The 25,562-nt window shown below is 41.9% G+C and overlaps 1 protein-coding gene across 3 annotated transcripts; it reads left to right on the forward strand.

Moving 5' to 3' along the window:
* Window positions 1-851: 851 nt before the first annotated feature.
* On the forward strand, window positions 852-24,196 carry tac3a (tachykinin precursor 3a). 3 transcript variants are annotated; one of them, XM_073071134.1, is made up of 7 exons: window positions 852-989; window positions 9,268-9,380; window positions 13,004-13,106; window positions 13,896-13,925; window positions 16,490-16,543; window positions 18,493-18,565; window positions 24,011-24,196. In XM_073071134.1, exons 2-7 carry the CDS (start codon window positions 9,282-9,284, stop codon window positions 24,039-24,041), a joined length of 390 nt encoding a protein of 129 aa, XP_072927235.1. In that variant the 5' UTR covers window positions 852-989; window positions 9,268-9,281; the 3' UTR covers window positions 24,042-24,196. The 3 variants fall into 3 exon arrangements, with proteins under 3 accessions (XP_072927235.1, XP_072927236.1, XP_072927237.1); XM_073071135.1 differs by lacking the exon at window positions 24,011-24,196 and adding an exon at window positions 19,882-20,299; XM_073071136.1 differs by lacking the exons at window positions 18,493-18,565; window positions 24,011-24,196 and adding an exon at window positions 19,882-20,299.
* The last annotated feature ends 1,366 nt before the right edge of the window (window positions 24,197-25,562 follow it).

The following is a 25,562-nucleotide window of genomic DNA, read 5'->3' on the forward strand; positions in this document are numbered from 1 at the left end:
GCTGTAGCCCACCCACTTCAAGGTTTGCTGTGTTATGCGTTCAGAGATGCTCCCCTGCACACCGCTGTTGTAATGTGTGTTTATTTGAGTTACTGTCAGCTTGAACCAGTCTGTCCATTCTCCAATCTCTCTCATTAACAAGGTGTTTTTGTCCACAGAACTGCCACTCGCTGGATGCTTTTTGTTTTTCACACCATTCTCTGTAAAGTCTAGAGACTGTTGTGTGTGAAAATCCCAGCAGATCAGCAGCTTCTGAGATACTCAAACCACCCTGTCTGGCACCAACAATTATTCCGCGGTCAAAGACACTTATATCACATTTCTTCCCCATTCTTATGTTTGGTCTGAACAACAACTGAACCTCTTGACTGTGTCTGCTTGCCTTATGCATTGAGTTGCTGCCGCATGATTGGCTGATTGGATATTTGCATTAACGAGCAAGTGTACGGATGTGCCCAATAAAGTGGCCACTGTGGATATTCCTATGTGGCAATAAATAGGCTAACAGTGATGGGTCCTTTGTGATGCTTCTCTAACGTCACGCCAGCTTACTGCTATCATTCATTTCGTGCTCTGTTTAAGAGTGGAAGTACTCTTCTTTTTAGGTCTGACCCTTGAAAAATCTGTGATCTGAAGTCTTTTAAAATTCTTTGCCTGAGAAGTAGTGCTAAGCATACAGGCAGCATTAGAGACAAAAGGAGGAATGAATCTCTCCCTGTCAACTGCTGCCCAATACCTGACTGTTAATTTCAGTGTGGGCGTCTTTTGGATTCTTACAGCAGTCTTTGATTGGTCCCCAAGTCTCCATTCATAAACAGGAGGACCACAATAAGCTGATTGAAGAGATCGACAGGAAGCAAGCTACTCCCAGCTGTGTATAAAGGGAGAAGTAAAGTGAAGCACCTGCACATTCAAACTTGGAGCAGGCAAAGGGAGGCTCGGAAACAGTGAATTTTCCAGAAGAAAGTTTCCAGTGAGCAATTTGCAAGGTTGGCTAAATAATATTATATAGTGAAGTAGTGTTAACTGTTGCATGTGCATTTAAATATATATTTTGTAAAATCATCGAAGTAGACGGAAAGCCCAAAATATTGTGTTTTTCTCTCTTGTGCTGTAGGTATTTCATAAATTTTAGATTTAAACTTTCTAATTGTGAAAATTTTATGTTTCTTTTTAAAACATTTAAAAATCACTCACACTGGATCTCTCATTTTTGAATTGCTAACATTATTTGTTTTACAAAATAAAGTTGTTGAAATCACCGTAAATAGCTCTTTTCTAATATATTGTACATTTGCTATATCTCACTGCTGCTTTGTAAGCCATTGAATTTTCCTCCAGCTTGTTAGGCTTTGCTGTGATCTTGTTTATCATTAAAAATCTGATAGCTCAGCATGTCCTAACTCAGTCGTTTTAGTACTTAATATGCAAAAGAAATCCAGAAAGTTGTAAAGGGACAGCAGGTCTAACAGCACAGGGCAGTGGAAAGATAGGTCTGCACTCGTGATGTGAACCTTTCATGAAATCTCATTAATATGCAAATGTTGTGCAGGTTATGGCAAGCAAATACTACTAATTAACTCCATCAATGCAACCTATCATGACATGAACAAATCACAGAAAGTTCAAACCCACGGATGCCTTATAGTAATGTTCTACACGGCGTTTTTGATTTATCTGAAGCTTTTGATGACATGCAAGCTCCTTGCCTATGGTCTGAGGCTTTCCATTGTCTCCAGACTTCCCTTGACGGAATTAAATAGGAATGCTCTAAATACCAATACCCTAAACACTGGAAAGAGTAAGTGTTTGCATGCAGTATTTCAGTAGCCTCAAGTTCTAAAGATGAAATCCAGAATGCCCACGTTCCAGTATTGAATTCATATTTTCATTATTTCCCTTTAATTTTCACGCTCCAAAGTCTGTCTCCCAAGAAGACCACAACCTTGTCGTGGTTTGGAGGCTTGCGTGCCTCAATAACCTGGAGAGCTATATTTGCTGGAGTCAGGGCTTTATGCTTTGGCTCTTGGTATGGTCACACATGCCAAATACAACAAAGGGTAAAGGCCAAACTAAGAGTGGTCCACTGGTCCTCCAGGTTCAGGGGTTCAGCTCAGGCCCAACAACCCTGACTGGGAAAAAAACAAAATTGTTACAGAAACAGCAATGAAGAATCCTTCTACATCTGAGTGTGACGGTATTCCTGAGTCTCCACCTGAGACTTGCATGACTGACAGTAATGAAAACTGCGAGGAAGCGATTGACATGATGAAGGAAGCCCTGAACACCGCCAGAGATGGAGGACCTTCATTGCTGCCCTAAGCGCCAGTGGCGTAGCGGGCAGTAAGTAAGTCCAAAGGCTGTCTTGCTTTATTAATCGTGATATCCTTATTCTCCCTTAAGTAGGGATAGTAGTGTATGTGTGGGGAAAATTGCAGTGATTTGGAATGCTCTGTCCAGCTTTGAAGCTTAAGAGTGCTTTTCTTTTGTCATCTGTAATTCTCAGTTTCATTGTTTGATTAACAAATGTTTACCATTAGGAGCATTTGCAATGTAACAAGATGCGCCAGGTGACTTGAAGGAAGGACCCTTTTGATATTGAATGATATGTTTCTCCTATCCAACTTCTCCACTAGATCACATTGCATGGGATATTCACTCAGTGGCCACTTTATTGGGTACAGGAGTGGAACCCAATGTGGTCTTCTGCTACTGTAGCTCATTGACTTCAAGGTCTGACATTTAGAGATGCTCTTCTGCACACCACTGTTGTAATGTGTGGTTATTTGAGTTACTGTCATCTTCCTGTCAGCTTGAACCAATTTCTCCTCTGGCCTCGCTCATCAACAAAGCATTTTTGTCCACAGAAATGATGTTCACGGGATGCTTTTTTTTTGTTTTTGCACCATTCTCTGTAAACTCTAAAGATTGTTGTGTGTGAAAATTCCAGGAGATCAACAGTTTCTGAGATACTCAAACCACCTCATCTGGCACCAACAATCATTTCAGGCTCAGAGTCACTTAGATCACTTTTCTTCCCCAATCTGATGTTTGGTCTGAACAACAACTGAACCTCTTGACCATGTCTGCACGCTTTTATGCACTGAGTTGCTGCCACATGATTGGCTGATTACATATTTGCATTAGCGAGCAGGTGTACCTAATAAATTGGCCACTGAGTGTATATGGACTAAGAACCCAAGCACAGATTCTTATTAAACACTATTGTACCATCAATGGTTTATCAAATGCAATGCACTCTAACTTTGATTGTAAGTCTAGACAGCAATCCAAGTATAAAGTAAATGAATGGCAAGTGAACATGTATGTGTTCTAAATGAATTGTCTGCCTTTCTGTATTACTCAATTAGGACTAATTGCAGAGGAGATTTACTAGGACGCTGCCTGGATTAGAGAAGATGTCTTGTGAGGAAAGGCTAAATGAGCTGGGGCTTTTCTCTTTTGAGTAAAGGAGGATGAGAGGTGACTTGGTAGAGGTGTATAAGATTATGAGGGGCACAGACAGAGCGGACAGCAATGGCTAATACCAGACGACATCTTTTTAAGGTGAGTAGAGGGAAGTTTAGGGGAGATGTTAGAGGTAGGCATTTAAACAAATTACAAATTTCACAACATGAGTCGGTGATATTAAACCTGATTCTGATTTTACAGAGTGGAGGGTGCCTGGAACACGCTGCGGAGGGCGGTGGCAGAGGCTGATACAATAGGGACATTAAGAGACTCTTAGATGGGCAAATGGATGAAAGAAAAATGGAGGGTTAGGGACTGTGTATGAGGGAAGGGTTAGATTGATCGTGGAGTAGGTTAGAAGTTTACACAACATCATGAGTTGAAGGGCTGTACTGTGTTGTACTGTCCTGTGATTAACATGCAGCAGATTGGAGTTTCTATTGCTTACTTTCAGTTGTATACTAATTAGAGCACCTGCTCCTTTTAAATCAGAAGGTTTTATTTTAAATCTCAATCCAGAGACATGGCCACATTGTCTACATTCAGTGCTGACTTTATTAGGTATTTCTTTGTTCACAGTCTTCTGCTGCTGTAGCCCGTCCACATCAAGGTTCGACATGTTGTGCATTCAGAGAGCTTCCTGCCAGCTTGAACCAGTCTGGCCATTCTCCTCCGACCTCTCTCATTAACACGGAGTTTTCTGCCCACAGAACTACCGCTCACTGAATGCTTTTTTGTTTTTCACAATAGTCTCTGTAAACTTTAGAGACTGTTGTGCGTAAAAATCCCAGCAGATCAGCAGTTTCTGAGATACTCAAACCACCCTGCCTGGCACCAACAATCATTCCACGGTCAAAGTCACTTAGATCACATTTCTTCCCCATTCTGATGTTTGGTCTGAACAACAACTGAATCTCCTGACCATGTCTGCGTGCTTTGAGTTGCTGCCACACGATTGGCTGATTAGATGTTTACATTAACTAGCAAGTGTACAGGCAAACCTAATAAAGTGGCCACTGAGTGTATACAGACATTTGTGCAGTACCGAGGGGGTGTGGTGCAGTTGTTTTTTGTATATGCAAAAGCAATAATCATATAGTACCATTGAAAGGGCAACAGGTTCCTCCTGTGTCCTAACCAACATTTCTTTCTTAATCTCCAGATTTAGATGGTATTAATTTATATGGTATTCTTTTTTTCTCTGGCTATCTGGAGAAGACAAATTTCAGAGTTGTATTCTGCATACATACTTTGATAATAAAATGAACCTTTGAACCTTTAAAACAGGTCTTTTTGATGCTCTTTATGGACCTGGCTGTGTGCAAATTAGTTGCTGCATTCGCTTGCAGCTGCACTTCAGTAAGTTTACTCTTTGTGAAGCATTTCAAGACTTCTGAGGGACTATGTAATTTTAACTGAAACAGAACAGAGAATTCTGGAAGCTTATGTCTTCAAGCAAGACAACGTGCACTTTAACCTTGGTCAAACTGCGGATAAACAAACTCGTTGATGTAGTTCAGATGAGATGCATCTGTTAGCTTGAGCCGACACATTTAGTATGTACTAGGTTTGAAGTTCAGTCTCTAAACGTTAGTTTCCTCCAATCAAAAACCAATTCCTTTCAAAAAGATATTCTTGCTTCTGATTTGAAGGAGATGCACACTTTATTTGCAATGTAAAAAGGGCTGACCAATTTAAGAGATTTTTGATACAGGGTGAAATAATGCAAATAAATGCACAAAAGTGTTGAAATTAAAGTTCAAAGTAAATTTATTATCAAAGTACATGTATGTCACCATATACAACCCTGAGATTTCTTTTCTTGCGGGCATATAATAAATTCATAATAGAATCAGTGAAAGACCACACCAACTGGGCATACAACCAGTGTGCAAAAGACAACAAATTATGCAAATACAAAAATAAATAATAATAAATAAGCAATAAATATTGAGAACATGAAATGAAGAGTCCTTGAAAATGAGTCCATAGACTGTGGGAACATTTCAGTGATGGGGCAAGTGAAGTTGAGTGAAGTTACCCTCTTTGGTTCAAGAGCTTGATGGTTGAGGGGTAATAACTGTTCCTGAACCTGGTGGTGTGAGTCCTGAGGTTCCTATACTTTCTTCCTTGGCTGCAGTGAGAGGAGAGCATGGCCTGGGTGGTGGGGGTCCCTGAAGATGGATGCTGCTTTCTTGCGACAGTGCTCCATGTAGATATGCTCAGTGGTAGGGAGGGCTTTACCCACAATGGACTGGGCCGAATCCACTACGTTTTATAGGCTTTTCCGTTCAAGGGCATTGGTGTTCCCATACCAGGCTATGAATCAATGAGTCAATATACTCTGCAGCACACTTCTATAGAAGATTGTCAAAGTTTTAGATGTCATGTCAAATCTTTGCAAACTTCTGAGGAAGCACGGTCATGTTTTCTTTGTAATGGCATTACATTCTGGACCCAGAATCGATCCTCTAAAATGATAACTCTGAGGAATTTAAAATTGCTGACCCTCTCCACCTTTGATTCCCCCAGTGAGGACTGTCTCATGGACCTCTGGTTTCCTCCTCCTGAAGTCAATAATCAGCTCCTTGGTCTGACACTGAGTGAGAGGCTGATGCTGTGGCATCATTCAGCCAGATCTTCAACCTCCCTCCCATATGTCTATTCATCACCTCCTTTGATTCATCAGTGGTGTCGTCAGCAAATTTAAATAAGGCATTGGAGTTGTGCTAAGTCGCGCGATTATAAATGTAAAGTGGGTAGAGAAGGGGATTTAGCACACAGTCTTGTGGTGCACCTGTGCTGACGGAGATTGTGGAGGAGATGGTGCTTTCAATCTGAACTGACTGGGTGCTGCAAGTGAGGAAATCCAGGATCCAATTGCACAATGAGGTATTGAGACCATGGTCTTGAAGCTTATTGATTAGTATTGAAGGAATAAGAGTATTGAATGCTGAGTGGTAGTCAATAAAGAGCATCCCGATGTATGCAACTTCACTGTCCAGATGTTTGAAGGTTGAGTGAAGAGCCAAAGAAATGGCATCTGCTGTCGACTTGTTGTGTGGTAGGCAAACTGGAGCGGATCCAAGTCACTTCTCAGGCAGGAATTGCTGTGTTTCATCAGCAACCTCTCAAAACACTTCATCACTGTGTATATAATTGCTAGTGGACAATAGTCATTAAGGCAGGTCACCACATTCTTCTTACGTGAATTAAGGGAATTATCTCTGATGTTTGTGGAACATAATAGTTTATTGAAGGGTCTTGGCCTGAATTGTTGGCTCTTTATACCATACCTCTCCTTAAATGCTGCCTGATCTGTTGAGTTCTTCCGGCATTTTATGTGTGTTACTCTGGATTCCATTGAAACTTATCAAATATTGAAAGGCCTAGATGGAGTGGATGTTTCTTATAGTGGGGGAGTCTAGGACTAGAGGACACAACCTCAGGATACAAGGACACCCTTTTAGAACAGTTGAGGAGAAATTTCTTTAGCCAGAGGGTGGTGAATCTGTAGAATTCATTACCACAGATGACTGTCATTTGGGTACATTTAAAGCAAAGGTAGGTAGGTTCTTGATTAGTAAGGATGTCAAAAGTATGGTGAGAAAGCAAGAGAATGGAATTGAGAAGGATAATAAATCAGCCTTGATGGAATGGCGGAGTAGACTCGATGAGCCGAATGGCCTAATTCTGCTCCTATGGCTTACGGTCTTATAGTTTCTTTTAATGTTGTGATAGCAAGTATTTGCAATTTGATGACCCAAGAGTTCTCTGATTTCCTTGAGCCTAATAGTGTGTTAAAGAAAGGAATCAAACAGTTGGATAAAGCAGCATAACCGCCTCATTGAATTAAATGAAAGATGGCAAGAGTCTGAATCCTTTGTTTGTCTGTCAGATGACCATGCCCAGCTTGTGCACAGTTTTTTGTTAGATTGCCATAAAGCAATGTTTCTGACCAGTGATTAGACTTTCAATAAAATTCTATAGTCAACCGGATCACTGTTTTTCCCTACTTACAGTTGCCTTGTATTCCAAAGGATCAATGAGCTAAATTACTTAATTTTGACACTTTCGGTTTCCTTCCCTCCTCCCTCAGTGTAAATATCACTTTCTCAAACTCAGTGACCCTACTTTCAAAAATTGTTATAATTTTCCTTGTCACTGAACTTCCTGTTCTCATCCCAGCCTCACACACCCACCTCTATCTTCTTCCAAAAGCGGGCGAAACACTACAACTTCTATCACACACCAAAACGTTCCACTAAAACAAAATTCCTTCCAAAGACAGCCCCAAAACAATATGAAGAGTCTGATGTCTTTGTTCTAAGTTGGGGAGTGGTTGTACTGGAAACAGTTTGGGGTGAGAAGTTTTTTTCACCAGAGCCATTTGCTGGTGGTTTGGATCTATTTTAGTATCTTGTTTTCAGTAGCTCTAGCTACAGCACGTAGAACATAGAACATTATAGCACAGAACAGACCTTTCGGCCCATGAAGCCGACCTTTTAATCTACTCCAAGATCAATCTAGCTCTTCCTACTCACATAGCCCTCTATTTTCCTTTCATCAATGCGCCTATCTAAGAGACTCCTAACCATCCCTAATTTATCTGCCTCTACCACCACCTCTGGCAGTGTGTTCCATGCACTGACCATTCTCTGTTTAAAATACTTTCCTCTGACACCCCCCTCCCCACCATACTTTCCTCCAATCACCTTAAAATCATGTCCTCTCCTATTGGCAGTTCCCGCCCTGGGAAAAAGTCATTGGCTCTATCTATGCTTCTTATCATCTTGTACACCTCTATCAAGTCACCTCTCACCCTCCTTCACTCCAAAGAGAGGAAAAAAACAAACTCGTTCAACCTTTCCTCACAAGACATACTCTCTAATCCAGGCAGCATCCTGGTAAATCTCCTCTCCTCCCTCTCTAAACTTCCACATCCTTCCTGTAATGAGGTCACCAGAACTGAACACAACACTCTAAGTGTAGTCTAACCAGGGTTTTATAGAGCTGCAACGTTAACTTGTAGTTCTTGAACTCAATCCCCTGATTAATGAGGGCCAACACATCGTATGCCACCTTAACCACCCCATCAACTTGCACTGCAACTTTGAATGATCTATCGACATAGACCCTAACATCCCTCTGTTCCTCCACACTGTTAAGAATCCTGATATTAACCCTGTACTTCAGGTTCAACCTTATAAAGAGAACCATTTCACATGCCTAGTTTGAATTTCATCTGCTACTTCTCAGCCCAGCTCTGTGTCCTGTCAATGTCTCATTGTAACCTACAACAACCTTCTCCACTATCCACAACACCATCAGCCTTCATGTCATCTGCCAACTTACTAACCCATCCTTTTACTTCCTCATCCTAGTCGTTTATAAAAATCACAAAGAGCAGTGTATTTTATTGGGCAAATCTCAGTTTGACTCCAAATGCACTAGCATCAACAGGCCAACCATTTTAAATGATGAATCCCCTAGCTACTTGAATATTTTAAATCAGCTTGGACAGATGTGAATCAATTATTGACTATCACTCCAATTGTGAGAAGGCATATCAAAGCCGCCTTCTTTTTCTGTCCCTAGTGGTTGATCATATGCCTTGCAATTTGTTTTTATCCAATTAAATGTTATGAGTTGTCCTTGGAATGTTAAGCTGGAGATTTTTTTCTCTCAACGTGTTTCCTACAGATCAGCTCCTCCCTGTTTGTTGAATGTTCATGCAATAATTTCCTGTGATCTTTCTTCTTTGCTTTTCTTATTAAACTTGCTTTCAAATCACAGCAAGAGCCAGCACCATGAAAGGTTTCATTGCTTTGGCCTTGGTTTCTGCCTTCCTGAAAATGTGCTGGGCAAACCATGAGGGACAGCTGGAAAATGGTGGTGTTCTGACCAAGGTATGTCTCCCATTTCTTAAGTATTTCTCATTGGACATTTTTTTTTAATCTGTACTACCATTTTGGAGATTGTTCCAATTCTTGTGCAGTACAATATTCAGCAAGCTGAGACTCTTCAGCAGGGCTGGAGAAAAAAGATGAGGGGTCAGTGCAAGAAGGTGGGTGGAGGGGAGGAAGAAATACAGGGTTGTAGGTGATAGGTGAAACATTGAGGGGGGTGAAGTAAAGAGCTGGGAAGTCAATTGCTGAAAGAGATAAAGGGCTGGAAGAGGGGGAATCTGATAGGAAAGGACAGAAGGCCATGGAAGAAAGGGAAGGGGGAGGCTGTCCATCAGAAAAAGCGGGACCTCCTAGTGGCCACCCATTTTAATACTACTTCCATTCCCATTCTGACATGTCAGTCCATGGACTCCTCTATTGCTGCAATGAGGCCACTCTCAGGTTGGAGGAGCAGCACTTTGTATTCCGTTTGGGTAGCCTCCAACATGATGGCATGAACACTGATTTTTCAGACTTCCAGTAAGGGCTGCAACACCCCCCCCCCCACCCCCACAACCCTCCTTCACCATTCCCCATACCCATTTCTCTCTGTCACTTTATCTCCTCACCTGCCCATCACTTCCCTCTGATGCCTTCCCTTTCTTCCATAACACCATGAAATATAGGAGCAGAATTAGGCCATTTGGCCCATTGAGTCTGCTCCACCATTTCACCATTTCCTCTCAGCCCCAATCTCCTGCCTTCTCCCAATATCCCTTCTTGCCCTGACCAGTCAAGAATCTATCAACCTTTGCCTTAAATACAAGTAAAGACTTGGACTCCACAGCTACCTGTAGCAAAGAATTCCACAGATTCACCACTCTCTGGCTAAAGAAATTCCTCCTCATCTCCGTTCAAAAAGGACGCCCTCTATCCTGAGACTGTCTCCTCTGGTCTTAGATTCTCCCACCATAGGAAACATCCTCTCCACATCCACTCTATCAGGGTCTTTCACCATTCAATATGTTTCAATGAAGTCACCCCTCATTCTTCTGAATTCCACTGAATACAGGCCCAGAGCCATCAAACGCTCTTGATATGACAAGCCATTCAATCCTGGAATCATTTTTGTGAACTTCCTTTGAACCTTCTCCAGTGTCAGCACATCCTTTCTAAGATAAGGGGCCCAAACCTGCTCACAATACTCCAAGTGAGGCCTCACCAGAACTTTATAAAGTTTCAACACCACATCCTTGCTTTTATATTCTAGTCCTCTTGAAATGAATGCTAAAATGCAATGTTCCTCACCACAGACTCAACCTGCAAATTAACCTTTAGTGAATCCTGCACAATGAGTTCCAAGTTCCTTTGCACCTCATTTTTTTGAATTTTCTCTCCATTTAGAAAATAGTCAACCCTTTTACTTCTTCTACCAAAGTAAATGACCATACATTCCATGGCCTTCTGCTCTGTCCTATCAGATTCTCCCTTCTCCAGCCCGTTATCTCTTTCGCCAATCGACTTTCCAACTCTTTACTTCACCCTTCCCCCTCTCCCGGTTTCGCCTATCACCTACTATCTTGTAGTTCTTCCTCCCCTCCCCCACCTTCTCGCTCTGACTTCTCATCCTTTTTCTCCAGTCCTGATGAAGGGTCTCAGCCTGAAACATCGACTGTTTACTCTTTTCCATAGATGCTGCCTGGCCTACTGAGTTCCTGTTTCTTAACAAGTCAACTTTTGATAGGCTGCATATCTGAATAGTGGCAATGTTATTCCAAGATGTAGATTGGCTAGTTTACCTTCATATTTCATCTATTCTCTCTTTATTGCTTTTTTAGTTGCCTTCTGTTGGTTTCTAAAAGCTTCCCTATCCTCTAGCTTACCACTAATTTTTGCTCTATTGTATGTCCCGGTTACCATTCTTACAGTGACTAATTTTAGAGTCTGGGAGTCCTGATGTGGAAACATCATTAACCTGTTTAAATCGGGCATTTAAATTTGAACAGCTGTCAAGGGAGACTGAAGCTGCCTGCTCAAGATGTTTAATAACTTTTCTAGTAATCCTCATGGCACAGAAAAGCTGAAGTTTTTCCTCTCTCTCAACATTCTTTCTCTCCGTCGCTCTCCTCATACCCCCACCCGAGCCCCACTCTGTTTCTCTCTCTTGCTTCCTTGTCTCCTCTTTCTCGCACTTGCCTTTTCCTCTTTCCTTCTCCCTCTCTTTTTCTCTCTATCCCTTTTCTCCCTCCCCTTCTCCTTTCTCTCTCCTTCTATCTCACTCTCTCTTTCTACCCACTCTACCCTTCTGTCTCTCTCTCTTTCACAATTTGATTTTACACTTAAATTGAGGATTTGTGTCAATTGGGCTGCATCTATTACTGGAAACATTTTGGATCCTGTTGAAACATTTCCATTCAAGTGATAAAAATAGAACATAGAAAACATACAGGCCCTTCCGCCCACAAAGCTGTGCCAGACATGTCCCTACCTTAAAACTACCTAGGCTTTACCCATAGCCCTCTATTTTTCTAAGCTCCATGTAGCCATCCAGGAGTCTCTTAAAAGACCCTATCATTTCCACCTCCACCACCGTTGCCGGCAGCCCATTCCACACACTCACCACTCTCTGAGTAAAAAAACTTACCCCTGACATCTCCTCTGTACCTGCTTCCAGGCACCTTAAAACTATGCCCTCTCGTGCTAGCCATTCTAGCCCTGGGAAAAAGCCTCTGACTATCCACACGATCAATGCCTCTCATCATCTTGTACACCTCTATCAGGTCACCTCTCATCCTCCATCGCTCCAAGGAGAAAAGGCCGAGTTCACTCAACCTATTCTCATAAGGCAAGCTCCCCAATCCAGGAAACATCCTTGTAAATCTCCTCTGCACCCTTTCTATGGTTTCCACATCCTTCCTGTAGTGAGGCAACCAGAACTGAGCACAGTACTCCAAGTGGGGTCTGACCAGGGTCCTGTATAGCTGCAACATTACCTTTCGGCTCTTAAACTCAATCCCACGATTGATGAAGGCCAATGCACCGTATGCCTTCTTAACCACAGAGTCAACTTTTTTTTCTTTTTTCTTTTTTTTAGGCTCCTGTACCTCCTTCCTGATGGTAGTAATGAGATGAGGGAATGTTCTGAGTTATGTAGGTCCTTAAAGATGGATGCAGCCTGTTGGGGCATCGCTCCCTGAAGATGTCCTGGATACCACAGAGGCCCATGATGGAGCTGACTAAGTTTACAACACTCCGCAGCTTACTTCGATCCCGTGTAGTACCCCTCCCCCCATACCAGGCAGATAAAAATTATCATGGCAAACAATGGTGAACTTTGGAAAGGCAGACAAATTGATGGAAATTCTTCTGAATCAACAGGGTTAGTGGATGTTTGAAATGTTAGGAGTTCCTTTTGCAAATCTACTTAAGGTACTGACTCCAAGATATTTGCATCTCAAATCTTACATTCAAGACAATATAGGATATTCCACACATAATAATGCTGAAGCTTAATAATAGAAACCAAAAGGAGGTAACTCAGGGTAAAAGCCCTGTTTCTGCAAGTTATATCTGAATAAAATGAGAAGAAGTGGTGTGTCAATAGCTGGCAGGCCATAGGTTGACGCTCTTATCTTCTGTCGCAGGGAAGCCCGAATGACGAGAAGCTGCCTCTCTTCTTCCTGAAGCGTTTCTATGATGGTCTGTCTTACGATGGATTTGTAGGATTGATGGGAAGGAGAATGGCTGGCAAGTACAAAATTCATTAGAAGACTTAGAACATCTCTCTTGAATTCACTTTGCAGTGTTGGCAAGACCCAGTCCCATCAGCTTGAACTGGGTAACATATTTGGTCAACTGTTGTACAAGTTAAAGGCCAAAGTTTTTGGAGCCATGTTACAGCCAAGACAGATAGAGATGACAACTTCAGTTCCATAAAGGACTTTGAGGAACAAGTTAGATTTTAAGCCAAAAAAAAAAAAAATCCTCCTCTTTATGGCCAGTTGTGTAACTCCTGCATTTTATTTCCAGACTGTAACTGCTTTAATATAAACTTGAGTTCTCTGCGGTATTAATCCAGGGCTAATTATCTAAAGTCAAAGTAAATTTATTATCAAAGTACATACATGCCATCATATACTATCTTGAGATTCATTTTGTTGCAGGCATTTACGTGAAAATAAAGAAATACAATAAATTAATGAAAAACAGATACCTGTACTGTACCTCCTGCCCAATTGAAGTAGTAAGATCCCATAACATAATCACCACACTGCTATGCTCCTAACAATGTAATCCTGCAACATAACCACCATGTTGCTATAACCCCATCGTGTGGCATCGTAGCATTATTATGTGGGCACAGTCAGCATTTACTTCCCATCACTGATTGCCCTTGAGAAGATCAAGGTGAGCCACCTTCTTCAGCTCCTGGTAAAAGCCCTTGAGTAGGCAGAAAATAGTGTTATGACCTGGAAGATTGTAAATGTTGCCAGAAGTGCCATAAATACACAAATATATTTCTTATTTCTTCTACAGGTACAAAAGAGATTCCTGTGGCTCAAAAACGTAAGTGCTTCCCAATAGATCTTTGCAATGAACATTGGCCAGACAATGTTTTGTGAGGATCCAGCTCTGTCATAGAGCACAGGCCCCTCTACTCACCCTTGCGCACCACAGTAGCATAGCTGTTAGTGTGACACTGTTACATATAGGAGCATCGGAGCTCGGAATTCACTTTGGATGCAAAGGAGCCTGTACATCCTTCCCGTGGAATGCGTGTATTTTCTCCGGGTGCTCCAGTTTCCTCCCACAGTCCAAAGATGTACCGGTTAGTAGGTTAATTGGTCATTGTATATTGCTCCATAATTAGGCTAGGGTTAAATCAGAGGTCGCTGGGTGGTGTGGTTCGAAGGGCTGGATGGGCTTGTTCTTAATAAAACAAACCCACCCACCACATGACACGGACACTGTTTGTAGGGTCAGTTTAATTCATGTGTGGCCATCATTGATAAGGCCTTAGGAATTTTCCAACGTGGAGGGTGAAGGTAGTGAAGACTGCTTGCAAGGTGGTCATGTATAAGGATATATCTATTTCAGAAATGAACTTCTGATCTTCAGATAAAAGATGGTTAAAAATGTGAACCTGATTCCAAATGTTGAATGATGTAAATAGCACATTGCGAATTTGATTTAGACTGAGTACAGAATTATAGGGTATACAGTAGATGTCAGAAGGATAATAGAGTGGAGTCCAAATTTATCATCACATGCACAATTACATCTATGTATCGATGCAATGAAAAACTTATTTGCAGCAGTATCACAGGCACACAGTGTCATATAAGCAGCATTAAAAAGCATAACTAAAGCATGAATTACATACAATTTTTACAAGAACGAACACAATTAGAACAAAGAAAATGTCCACTGTGCAAAGTGGTCACAGTGTTGCTATCCTGAGTTAGTGATTAGGGTTGTGCAGATTTGTCCAAGAACCAAATCGAAGGGAGGTAGCTGCTCTTGAACCTGGTGTGAGGCTTCTGTAACTCCTGCTCGATGGTAGCTGTGAGAAGGCAGCATGAGCTGGACGGTGGGGATCTCGATGATGATAGATGTTGCCTTCTTGAGGCAGTGCCTCCTGTAGATACTACCGATGGTGGGGATTGATGTGCCTGTGATGTATTGGACAGAGTCCACTACTCTGCAGCTTCTGTGCATTTGAATTATCATATCTGACCATAATGCAACCAGTCAGGACAATTTCAACAAGTTGTAGAAGTTTGTAAGAGTGTTTGGAGATGGGACAAACCTCCTTAATCTCCTAGGAAATTAACATTCAGAAGAAATGTTGGGCAAAGGGATGTGATGGGCAGGGTTAATCCACTTGTGCCTTTGCCCATATTCTGATCTCACATTTGGCTTTTGTAGACTAGTACATATCAGTTTGTATTTATAGAGTAGGGTGGTAACAAGGGAAGATACAGGTGGAGAATAAACATGGGCGGTAGTGTCCAAAACAGTCAGCTGCATTATTTAGTCGTAGAGTCATAGAGCAATTGAGCACCACAGCACAGAAACAGGACCTTCTGCCCATCTCATTCATGCCGGACTATTAATCTACCTAGTCGCATCAACTGCACCCAAGACCATAGCCCTCCATGCCCCTCCCATCAATGTACTTACCCAAACTTCTCTTAAATGTTGCAACCAAACCCGCATCCACCACTTCCACTAGCACCTCATTCCACACTCCCACCACACTTTGAGTGAAGAGTTCTTAGGTTCTCCTTAAACATTTCACCTTTCATCCTAAACCCATGACTTCTAGTTCTAGTCTCACCCAGCCTCTGTGGGAAACACCTATCTATACCCCTCATGATGCCTCTAATCAAAACTCAATCATTCTCCTACACTCCGGGGAATAAAGCCCTAACCTATTCAACCTGTCCCTATAACTCAGGTCCTCAAGTTCTGGCAACATCCTTGTAAATTTTCTCTGCACTCTTTCAATTTTATTGACATCTTTCCCATAGGTAGGTGACTAGAACTGTACACAATACTCCAAAATTTGGCCTCACAAATATCTTATACAACTTGAACATGACGTCCCAACTCCTGTACTCAGTACTTTTGGGGCATTAAGACATCAAAGGATTCACTGAACAATTCCAATTTCATTGTTTGAATTCCTCACAATGACAAAACAGCATTTAAGCATTATCAAATCACTTTAGCAAGTTGGTATAGCTAAAAGTGTTGTGACAAACAGAGACCATTTTCACGGCCACATTGCTAGTGGGCAGGGATAGTGTGAGGGCTAAACTAGACTGGGTTAGGCTAAAACCAAATTGTTATGGAAACAGCAATAAAGAATCCTTCAACATCTGAGTGCAACGGTGTCCCTGAGTCCTCCACCCGGGATCTGCATGACTGACTGTAGCAAAAACCGAGAGGGAGCTACAGACATGATGAAGGAAGTCCTGAACACCGCCAGAAATGGAGGACCAGTGGGGTAACGGGCAGGAAGCAAGTAAGCTAGCCCTGGTATACGAGCATATTTAGCTCAGGTATCAGGGACTGAAACTCAATAAAGCAGCCTGCTGGATTAGTAACGTTTGTTTTGTCTGCAGGGGACATGGATGATTTCTTCGTTGGTCTGATGGGAAGACGAAACATGGAACTTGGTGAGGATGAATTTGTTGAAATTATTTGTTTTAGCTTTCACGACAGAAGTTTTGCTTTTGGATCTGGAAAAGCCCAAGGGGCTTTAAAGAAAATGGTGAATATTAAAGAGATGTGGAACTTGAAGACCTTCACCAAATCTTATTTAAACAGAATCTCTAGAACTGCAACAAACAAAACTACAAGGTCTCTGATAAAAGCGGGATTATCAGAAATGCATTGAGTGGAGGATGATTATAAAATGCAGACAAAATCCCCCACCATCTCCATTCTAGCTGAGAATAATGTATCACTGGCAAGATCAGCATTTATTGCTTATCCTTAAATGCCCCTAGGGACGGTGGGGGTGAGCTGCAGTCCTTCTGGTGAAGGTGCTGTTGGGGAAGGAATCCACTGTTTAGACCCAGTGGTGGTAAAGGAATGGTGATATATTTTCCAGTCAGAATGTTCTTAATATTTTGGCAACTATGACCATTTCTAATTATTATGTGGGAATCTTTAACCCACTGTGTGGTTATATCCTGTGGAATTCTCCTCCCTCAGGAAGCCACATAATTTTATATAAGTGATATGTGACTCTCAACACCAGAAGCTGGCGTGTTGATCTGGGAGGGGCAGAAAGTCTACAGATTGTCTTAAACTTAAATGCTGGGAAAACGAAGGGAAACAACTACCTTAATATCATTGCTGTATTTGCTCGAAGTAATGGAACTCAGAAGAAAGAACAATTTCAACCTGATTTGGCTTGATAACTGGGGTGTGCAGATGGAACTGGGAATAAAGAAAGATAAATCTATTGATCTTTATTCTAATGCAAAGCATATTAAATTCACTTTACTATTTTAATTCAGGCATTAATTGATCATATAATTAGGATTTGGTGAGATTCACGTTAAAGAAAAGGCTTGCATTTATAGATTGTCTTGCAAAATCACTGCAAAGTCCTTCACTTTGAAGTGCAGCGGGAAATCTGCCAATGCCTAACAAGTGTGCCCAAGTGGCAATAAAATCAGTGAATGCATTAAATTCTGTTGTTCAATGATGAGGAGTTGGCCAGGCCATACAGCTCCCTGAAACTCAGAATATAAAAATATTGCAGACGCTGGAAATCTGAAAGCAAACGGAGAATGCTGGAAATACTCAACAGGTCAGACAGCATCTGTGGGAGAAGAAATGGTTCATTTTTCAGGTCCAAGGCCCCTTGTCCAAATTGGGGAAAAGAAAACAAGTTAGTTTTCTATCATGGATAAGATGGGGAAGGGATGGGTAAAAGAAAGGGAGTATCTCTGTTAAGGTGAGACCAAATTAGTAAATGGAGGCACTTAGAGTTTGATTACATGTCTGTGTTACATGTTGCTGCAGGCAGGGATGTGGGACATGCTCTGCAGGTCAAAATGTACTAATGGAGAAAGGTAAAGTGAGCTCACATGATGCCAGGCAGAAATGACTGATTCTGATACGGACAAAAAGATCGAGTGAGTTACCTAAAGTTGGAGATTGCTGTAACTGGAGTTCAGATAATCTTTAATGTCCACAGAACACCAGCCTAAGGCTTCCCAGCAACTTAAAACTGACTTGTTTTTTTTCTCTTTCCCAGTTCTGGGGAAAGGTCTCTGACTTGAAACATCAACTTTCCACCGGCGATGACTGACCTGCTGAGTGTTTCCAGCATTTTCTTTTTAATTATTGAAATTCAAATTATGCCAGATGATCTTAAACATCTATAGAACAGCAGCCTGGGCCTTGGTTTAATTTCTCATTGAAAGACAGCACCCCTGGCCTTGTAGCACCCTCTTAGTGCTTTAAGGTGTCTACTTGGATTACATGCTCCATTCCCTGGAGTAGAACTCAAACCCATTACCTAGTGACACAGAGCCTGACCAAACTGTGCCTTGGCTGAAAAGTGAGCTAAAGAATTCAAGTATTAATTTCAAATATCACATTTAAACAGATGATTCAACTGCTTTAAATAAAGATGTTCCAGAGAGAAAAGGACACAGCACATCCACCAATTGCAAGCTGAGGTAATAATTTCATACCTTACAAATATTTATATATGTCATTAAAGGTGGCACAATTTCATCGCAACTGAATGTGGATGTTGTTGTTTAGGCTCCTTTCTGACTTGGACATGCTCCTACTACATCCCCTGTCAAAGCATGAGATCGGTCACTTGCAGTTGCATGGGTCAGTAGATTGACCTGTCGTGCTTCTTCCAGCACCGCTACTCTGTTTTGGTGCCCCTTATCCCCAAAAGTCCGATTGTGGTCAGGAAGCTGCTGAGGTATCCCAGACGTCAGCTGCAGCCCCCGCCTTAACCTGACACACGAGGGCAGAGCAAGGCCACTTCCTCCCTTGGGCCTGCTCAACCGTTCAATCAGGTCATGTCTGATCTCTGCCTCATCTCCATTTATTCACTTAGTTCCTTACGATATAACATCCCAACAAAAATCTGGCCATCACTTTTGCAAGTTAAGGAAATAATCTTATTCCTTACACAGTGGATAAGTACTAGGTCCTTATTATCAATGACAAATATGGGCAAAAATATTCCTGCATATCACAAGAAGGCTCGGATACCATGAGGCCTTCTCCTTTATACTCAATTCACTCTGCAAATAAGCATAAAGATACCCCACAATGCCCTAAGAGCAATAACATACATTAATTTACATGTTTAAATACCTAAAAATAAATGATATGAGCTAACTAAATACTTGTATTAAAACTTACAAGCAGTGATTGGTTTTGAAATCGCAAGGTACAGACCACTCTCTACTAGATGAGTTCACAGAGGGAGCCACTTGACACAAGTGGTCTGGAAACTGATTACCTTTTATAAACAGACAACGACTGGGTCCTCAGTGTGTACATATATTTAAATATATTTGTTCAAAATAAAATTCAAGATTGTGCCGGCTAGGGTTCGGGGGTGTTGGTGGTAACCACGGATCCATGCATAGCAAATCAGTGGAAAAGAAGGACAGAGTGTTTTGAAAGCTTTTCAAATTGCACTGACTATTGTATGGTTATTCTTCTTCTCCCTGCCCCTGCTCATCCCTCAGTTTTCTCTCAACCTTCTCTTCTCCTGAAGGTAGCGGCTCACCACGTGAGCCAACCTTCATTTTGTTCGCCCAGACCACACCAAGCTATTTGAGCTCATATTAACACTGCTCTCATCTGTTAGTTACTCCTTGAGTAGCCAAGACCTATTGTCCTTTTCACTGATCCACCTTGAGTTGAGGTCAGATATCAGCACCTGTGATCTTTATATCTTCTGGCTCTGCATTTACTAACTGAGACCAGCTGTAAATTAAACAAAGCTATGCTCTGTCTTTAGGGCTTGTGGGTCCATTTAACGTCGGAAGGAATCGGGGCCATTAGAAGGAAGTGATTGCTCCATCTACCAAAGTACACACCTTTCCAAATTAAGCTAGTAAATGTGTTTTAAACAAAGGAGAATTATATTTACAGTAGAATTATGTTTATATTCAAACTCTGCGTGGGTGTGGTGACTTTGGTTTCAAAGAATCAGTGTCCATCTTCGTCGGCAGCCAAGGAGATGAGGAAGAAATTGTGGTGAGAACACTATTCTGGAGCTGGAACTGGTGTTATGCTTTATATCATCTTCCTTACTGTCCACTCTAAATAAATATGCACTTTCATTTAATGTTATAATTTCAGTGTATCTTGCCCTTTAACTCTTCATGTTCCTGTAGTCTGTGTGTGCAGAGATCAAAGTATGGTTCAGTATGTTATACTTGTGTTCTGTGTCTCTTGTACCACCGTCAAACACTGCCAAACCCACACGGCCTTTGCAATTTCAAGCAATCTTGCAAACAGACAGTTGTGGAGGCCAAGTCATTGGGTATATTTAAAGCGGAGGTTGACAGGTTCTTGATTAGTAAGCACATCAAAGATTATGGGGAGAAGGCAGGAGAATGAGATTGAGAGGGATAATGAATCAGCCATGATGGTGGAACAGACTCAATGGACCAAATGGCCTAATTATGCTCCCATGTCTTATGGTCTTATGGTCTAATCTAGCCACAGAGTTCACATTTCCTCACAATCAGCCTTTCAGCTTCTTCCTTTATGAGTTTCAGTTTAAGGGTCTACTTGGGCATTTTGTAGTTCAGAAAATTTCCACCTTGCCTGTAACAGTTCTGGTTACAAACTCCAAGTTGCCTGCCTGTTTAGTGCGTTCCCCATATAAAACATATGCACTTCCATTCTACAGGACTCCTCTTCATGTGGAGTTACACTTCAACAAATCCTTAACCACTCTACCTTACAGAATTCAACCCACCAAATGACTAGAATAAAATTCTGCAGAACCTCTTTCTCTCATGTCCACAGTGAAAGGCCTTGGGCTAATCTAGAACAGAAGGAACAGTAGTAGGTGACATCTCAACATCTAGCCTCTCGTGCCCCTTTGGGATCTTATAAATTCCAATAAGATCACCGCATTCTTCTGAAGAATCAGCGCTGAAGAAGACAGATCTAATTTCTTCAGCTGCTCATGATAGGACAACTCTTTCATTGGCCAGGTTTAAGTCATTCTTGTGCACATAATAATCTGGGGCAGTGGGAGCTCTGTGAGTGATTGGCCATTTCTTTCTTCTGTAGCTCTGTACCAATGAATAAAACTCAAGTCAGATACTTGCAGAACAGGAAACATAGCATTTATAGAAAAAGCCCCGAGGAACTGGTTATTTATTTGAACATAGAACATAGAACAGTACAGCACAGTACAGGCCATTTGGCCAGTGATATTATCTACTCTAAGATTAATCTAACCCTTCCCTGTCATTCTCTAACACTTGACATCTCCTTGCTGGGATAAAGATTCTATTTACCCTATCTATGCTTCTTATAAATTTATATACTGTGCTTCAGTCAGGTTTCCCCTCAGCCTCTGATGCTCAGGAATAAAGAATCCAAGTTTGTCCAGTCTTTACTTACTTATAGATCAATGCACCTTTTATAGCAAGATTATACCCTTTATAATTTGATTTACTTATAGATAATCCACTCTATTCCAGGCAGAATCTCTTCTGCACCCACTCCAAAGCCTCCACATCCTTCCTATAATAAACCAACCAGAACTGGACACAATACTCCAAATGTGGCTTAAACACAGTTTAATGCAACTGCAACATGGCTTTCATCTTTTTATACTCAATGCCTAGACTGATGAAAGCAAGCATATCATACACCTTCCTTACCGTCCTATCCACTTGCATTGCCATTTTCGGGAGCTATCGACTTGCACTTTAAGATCCTTCTGGAACACTGCTCCTTTCTGGAATACGATGGAAAAACTATGTTAAATACTGCTAATCTATTTCTTTCTTCTGTACACACACAGCTACACACACAGAGCTAGAAATAACGACACGCAGTCTGTAAGTTGCACTCAGGACTGGTTTATTCATACTTCACGGCGCTGGCTTTTACGCAGTTCCGCTCCTGCTCTCTCTGGGCAGAAATGATGTCGGAGTTGCATTACAAAAGTCTCTTCCCGTGCACGGGCTTTCTCCCCTTGCTGGTGAAGAAGAAGGCCCAGCGCCATTTTGGGGCTGGCCTCTCTGCTGACGCGCGCGCCATTTTGTGAGCCGGTTCGCCTGCGTAGAAAGTGGGTCGCCACAATATCATATATACCAATCCTTTGAGCGGGCTTATCCGTGTAATACAACTATCTCACTGATGTAACCTTGTCCTTTTAAGCAATCAGACTGGAAGATGGAAGTACTTGATGCAAAAGAAGCAGGGGATACTGACCCACCCAGTGTCCGCATATGTAACAGCACACTGTGATATTCGTAGCACTTGCGAAGTTGGTAATCTCCAAAGTGAATTTTGATGTAACCTGGCGTGACCTATTCATTGCTTTTTGTATTCGGGTGCGCTAGCTGACTGGTATCCACACTGCTGTTAGCAATTACCTCCATAGTCTTTATAAGCATTTTTTCTCTCAAATAGGTCATGCAGTGCCAAAAGAATAAATGCCAGCATGGAGCTACAGGAATGATTTAGAGGGTGGAATCTTTATTAAACAAAGCTATTTTATGGGTAAAAAACAGAGCAGAAATAGCTTGAATTTTGTCACAGAATTCCCTCCCAGTAGCTGATGACATTAATAATATTTATCTGACCTTAAAACTTTATTTTAAATGATAGTGGGAGAGAGAAAATTCTTTAGAAAAATAGAATGACTCTTTACAATAAAAGGTGAGTTGACAATAATAATTGTGTAGTTACCAAGTGACTCACAAGGAATGTGGCAGAAATGTGTCCTCTCTATGGACAGTCCATTGAAACCTAGACATACTGTTGAGGATGTGAAATTAATGAAAGGCTCGAACTAGCTTCTTGCTGGAGGTTGGGAGGACAGGGGATGCTTCCTGGACATGCAGAAAGTTGTGCTTCAGTTGCACCTCCTCCTGGCCGAACGGACAGCAGCACGCACCAACTGTGGCCAAGCTTTGGAACTTCATCTTCCCAGACAGATTGTACTGCTGCCTTCAGGCCTTTGAAGGGAGACAGGGGGGAGGAAAACAAAGAGACTGTAAAAATTTCCAATTCTTCTTCCTAAAAATGAGATCAGTTGTTGAACATTTCCAGGTCACTGGATCCCCAGTGACCTTTCACTAATATCATCTCGACCGAAGAAGCACCATTCAGAGATTGATGACTCCTCATACTGCTTTAAACATTGAACCCTGCCCCAACTTCAATGTCTTTGTAGAGCTGCAGTCCTGACTTTGGTGCACTTTCACAACATCTTTTTTGAAGAAGTTGCCAGGAATTGAGGGCCTGATTTGTGGGGGTGAATTGGCCATGCTAAGTCTTTATTCCATGCAATGTAGGAGAATGAGGGGCAACCTTATAGAAATGTTTAAGGTTATTAGAGGCTTGGATAAGGTCTTTTCCCCAAGACTGGGGGGGCCTGGGTTTCAGGTGGGAGGAGAAAGATTTAAAAGGGACCTGTGGAACAAAGGGTGGTGAGTATATGCAATGAGCTTCCAGAAGAAGTGGTTGAGACAGGTATTGCACTATAACCCCAACATAAAAATTACTAGAATGGGGCATGAGTGGATCAATAGCACGGATATAGACCATTTGGCCTAACGAATCCATGCCAACCACATACCCACCCAGCTAGTCCTAATGTCCTGCATTCGGCCCATATCCCACTAAGTTCCACCCCTCCATGTACCTATCCACTTGATTCTTAAGTGACATCGTTGTACCTGTCGACAATGTAAAATTGATCCACTCATGCCTCATTCTAGTAATTTTTTGGTTGCAATTATAGTGCATTGTAGAAGAAATGGATACTTATTCTGCTAAAAAGACACTGGGAATCAGATGCCTTGGAGTGTGGCTACTGAATTAGACTACATTGTAAAACTGAAATGATATAAATGGCGAGCTACAACACAAATCCGTTTATGTTCCAACAGGAATTTGAAAGATCGTTGTCCTTTCAATTAACCCAAATGAAAGGTTGGCCCTATTATTGTGAAGAAGATGAATGAGAAGTCCCATGCACATGGGCAATGGAGACTTGAGTGAGATTGCTAGATTCTGCATGCATTGTTGGTATCTTTGTTATATTTGCTACCATTAAAATCAGGCTTTGAACAGACTGATAATGGCCATGGAAATGTGTGGAAAATGGGTCTGTACATATTTAGACAATAACAATATACAGTAAACATCAGAAAATCATATTAGTCAACATTTAAAGGACCTTTAAATGACAGGTACGTGGGTAGGAAAAGTTTGGAGGAATATGGGCCCATGCAGACAAATGGGACTGGCTTAGTTTAGCATCTTGATCAGCATGGACCATTTGGGCTGAAAGGCCTGTTTTTGTGCTGTATAGCACTATGATCCTATTTGTTGAGTAAAAGCACATTGCACCATTCAATTACCAACTGGGGAACACACTGCCAGTCACTATAGGAAAGGGAAAAGTGGCACTATTAGGCTACCCTTCTACAAGTCAGTACATGTTTGTGGTTTCTCCAGCACGAATGTTTCTGAATAGTCAAACGGCCTGGATGTGAGTCATTTCAGTCCCAAGCACTGCATTTTCCCTCCTACCTCTCCATTGTTCTGCCCTACTTTGAGGCACTCTATATAAACTGCCTCTTTGACCACAAGCCCGGCTTATTTGGCTCTGTGCATCTTCCTCACAAAGGTGGTGAAGATTAGTTAAGGAACAGTCAGATGTAGTCATGGTCACAGAATCATACCCACTGGTAATCTGTCAGACTCTTGCATTATGTCCAGTCCCACAGGCAGAATGGACACACCAGAGCGGGAGGCCCAGTGGGACACAGGTGGATGGGAGTAGTCCTGAAAGTCTCAGCATCGACTGCAGACCCCATGAATTCCCATGGCATCAACTCATGACTTGGGCAAGGAAACCTCCTCCTGATTCCCCCCTACCATCCTCCTTCATCTGATGAATCGGTGCTTTTCCATGTTGAACCACACTTGAACAATGCCTCTACTTCCTCGGGAGGCTAAAGGAATTTGGCATGGCCCCGTCAACCCTTACCAATTTTTATCAATGTATGTTAGAAAGCATCCTATCGAGATGCGTCATGGTGTGGTATGGTAATAGCTCAGCCCGTGTCTGCAAGAAACTGCAGAGAGTTGTGGACACAGCTCAGCACATCACAGAAACCAGCCTCCCCTCCATGGACTCTGTCTACACTTCTCACTGCCTCAGTGAAGCAGCCAGAATAATCAAAGGCCCTGGACATTCTCTCTTCTCCCCCCTCAGATCAGGCAGAGGATACCCTTGCTTGAAAGCATTTATCACCAGGCCCAAGGACAGCTTCTATCCCACTGTTATCAGACTCTTGTACAATAAGATGGACCCTTGACCTCACAATCTACCTCGTTATGATCTATTGCCCTTTATTGTTTACTTGCACAGCATTTTCTCTGTAGCTGTTACACGATTGTTTTACCCTGTTCTAGCTCAATACGCTGTGAAAT

This window comes from Hemitrygon akajei, chromosome 18, assembly GCF_048418815.1.
Source record: "Hemitrygon akajei chromosome 18, sHemAka1.3, whole genome shotgun sequence".
NCBI classification, from domain to species: domain Eukaryota; kingdom Metazoa; phylum Chordata; class Chondrichthyes; order Myliobatiformes; family Dasyatidae; genus Hemitrygon; species Hemitrygon akajei.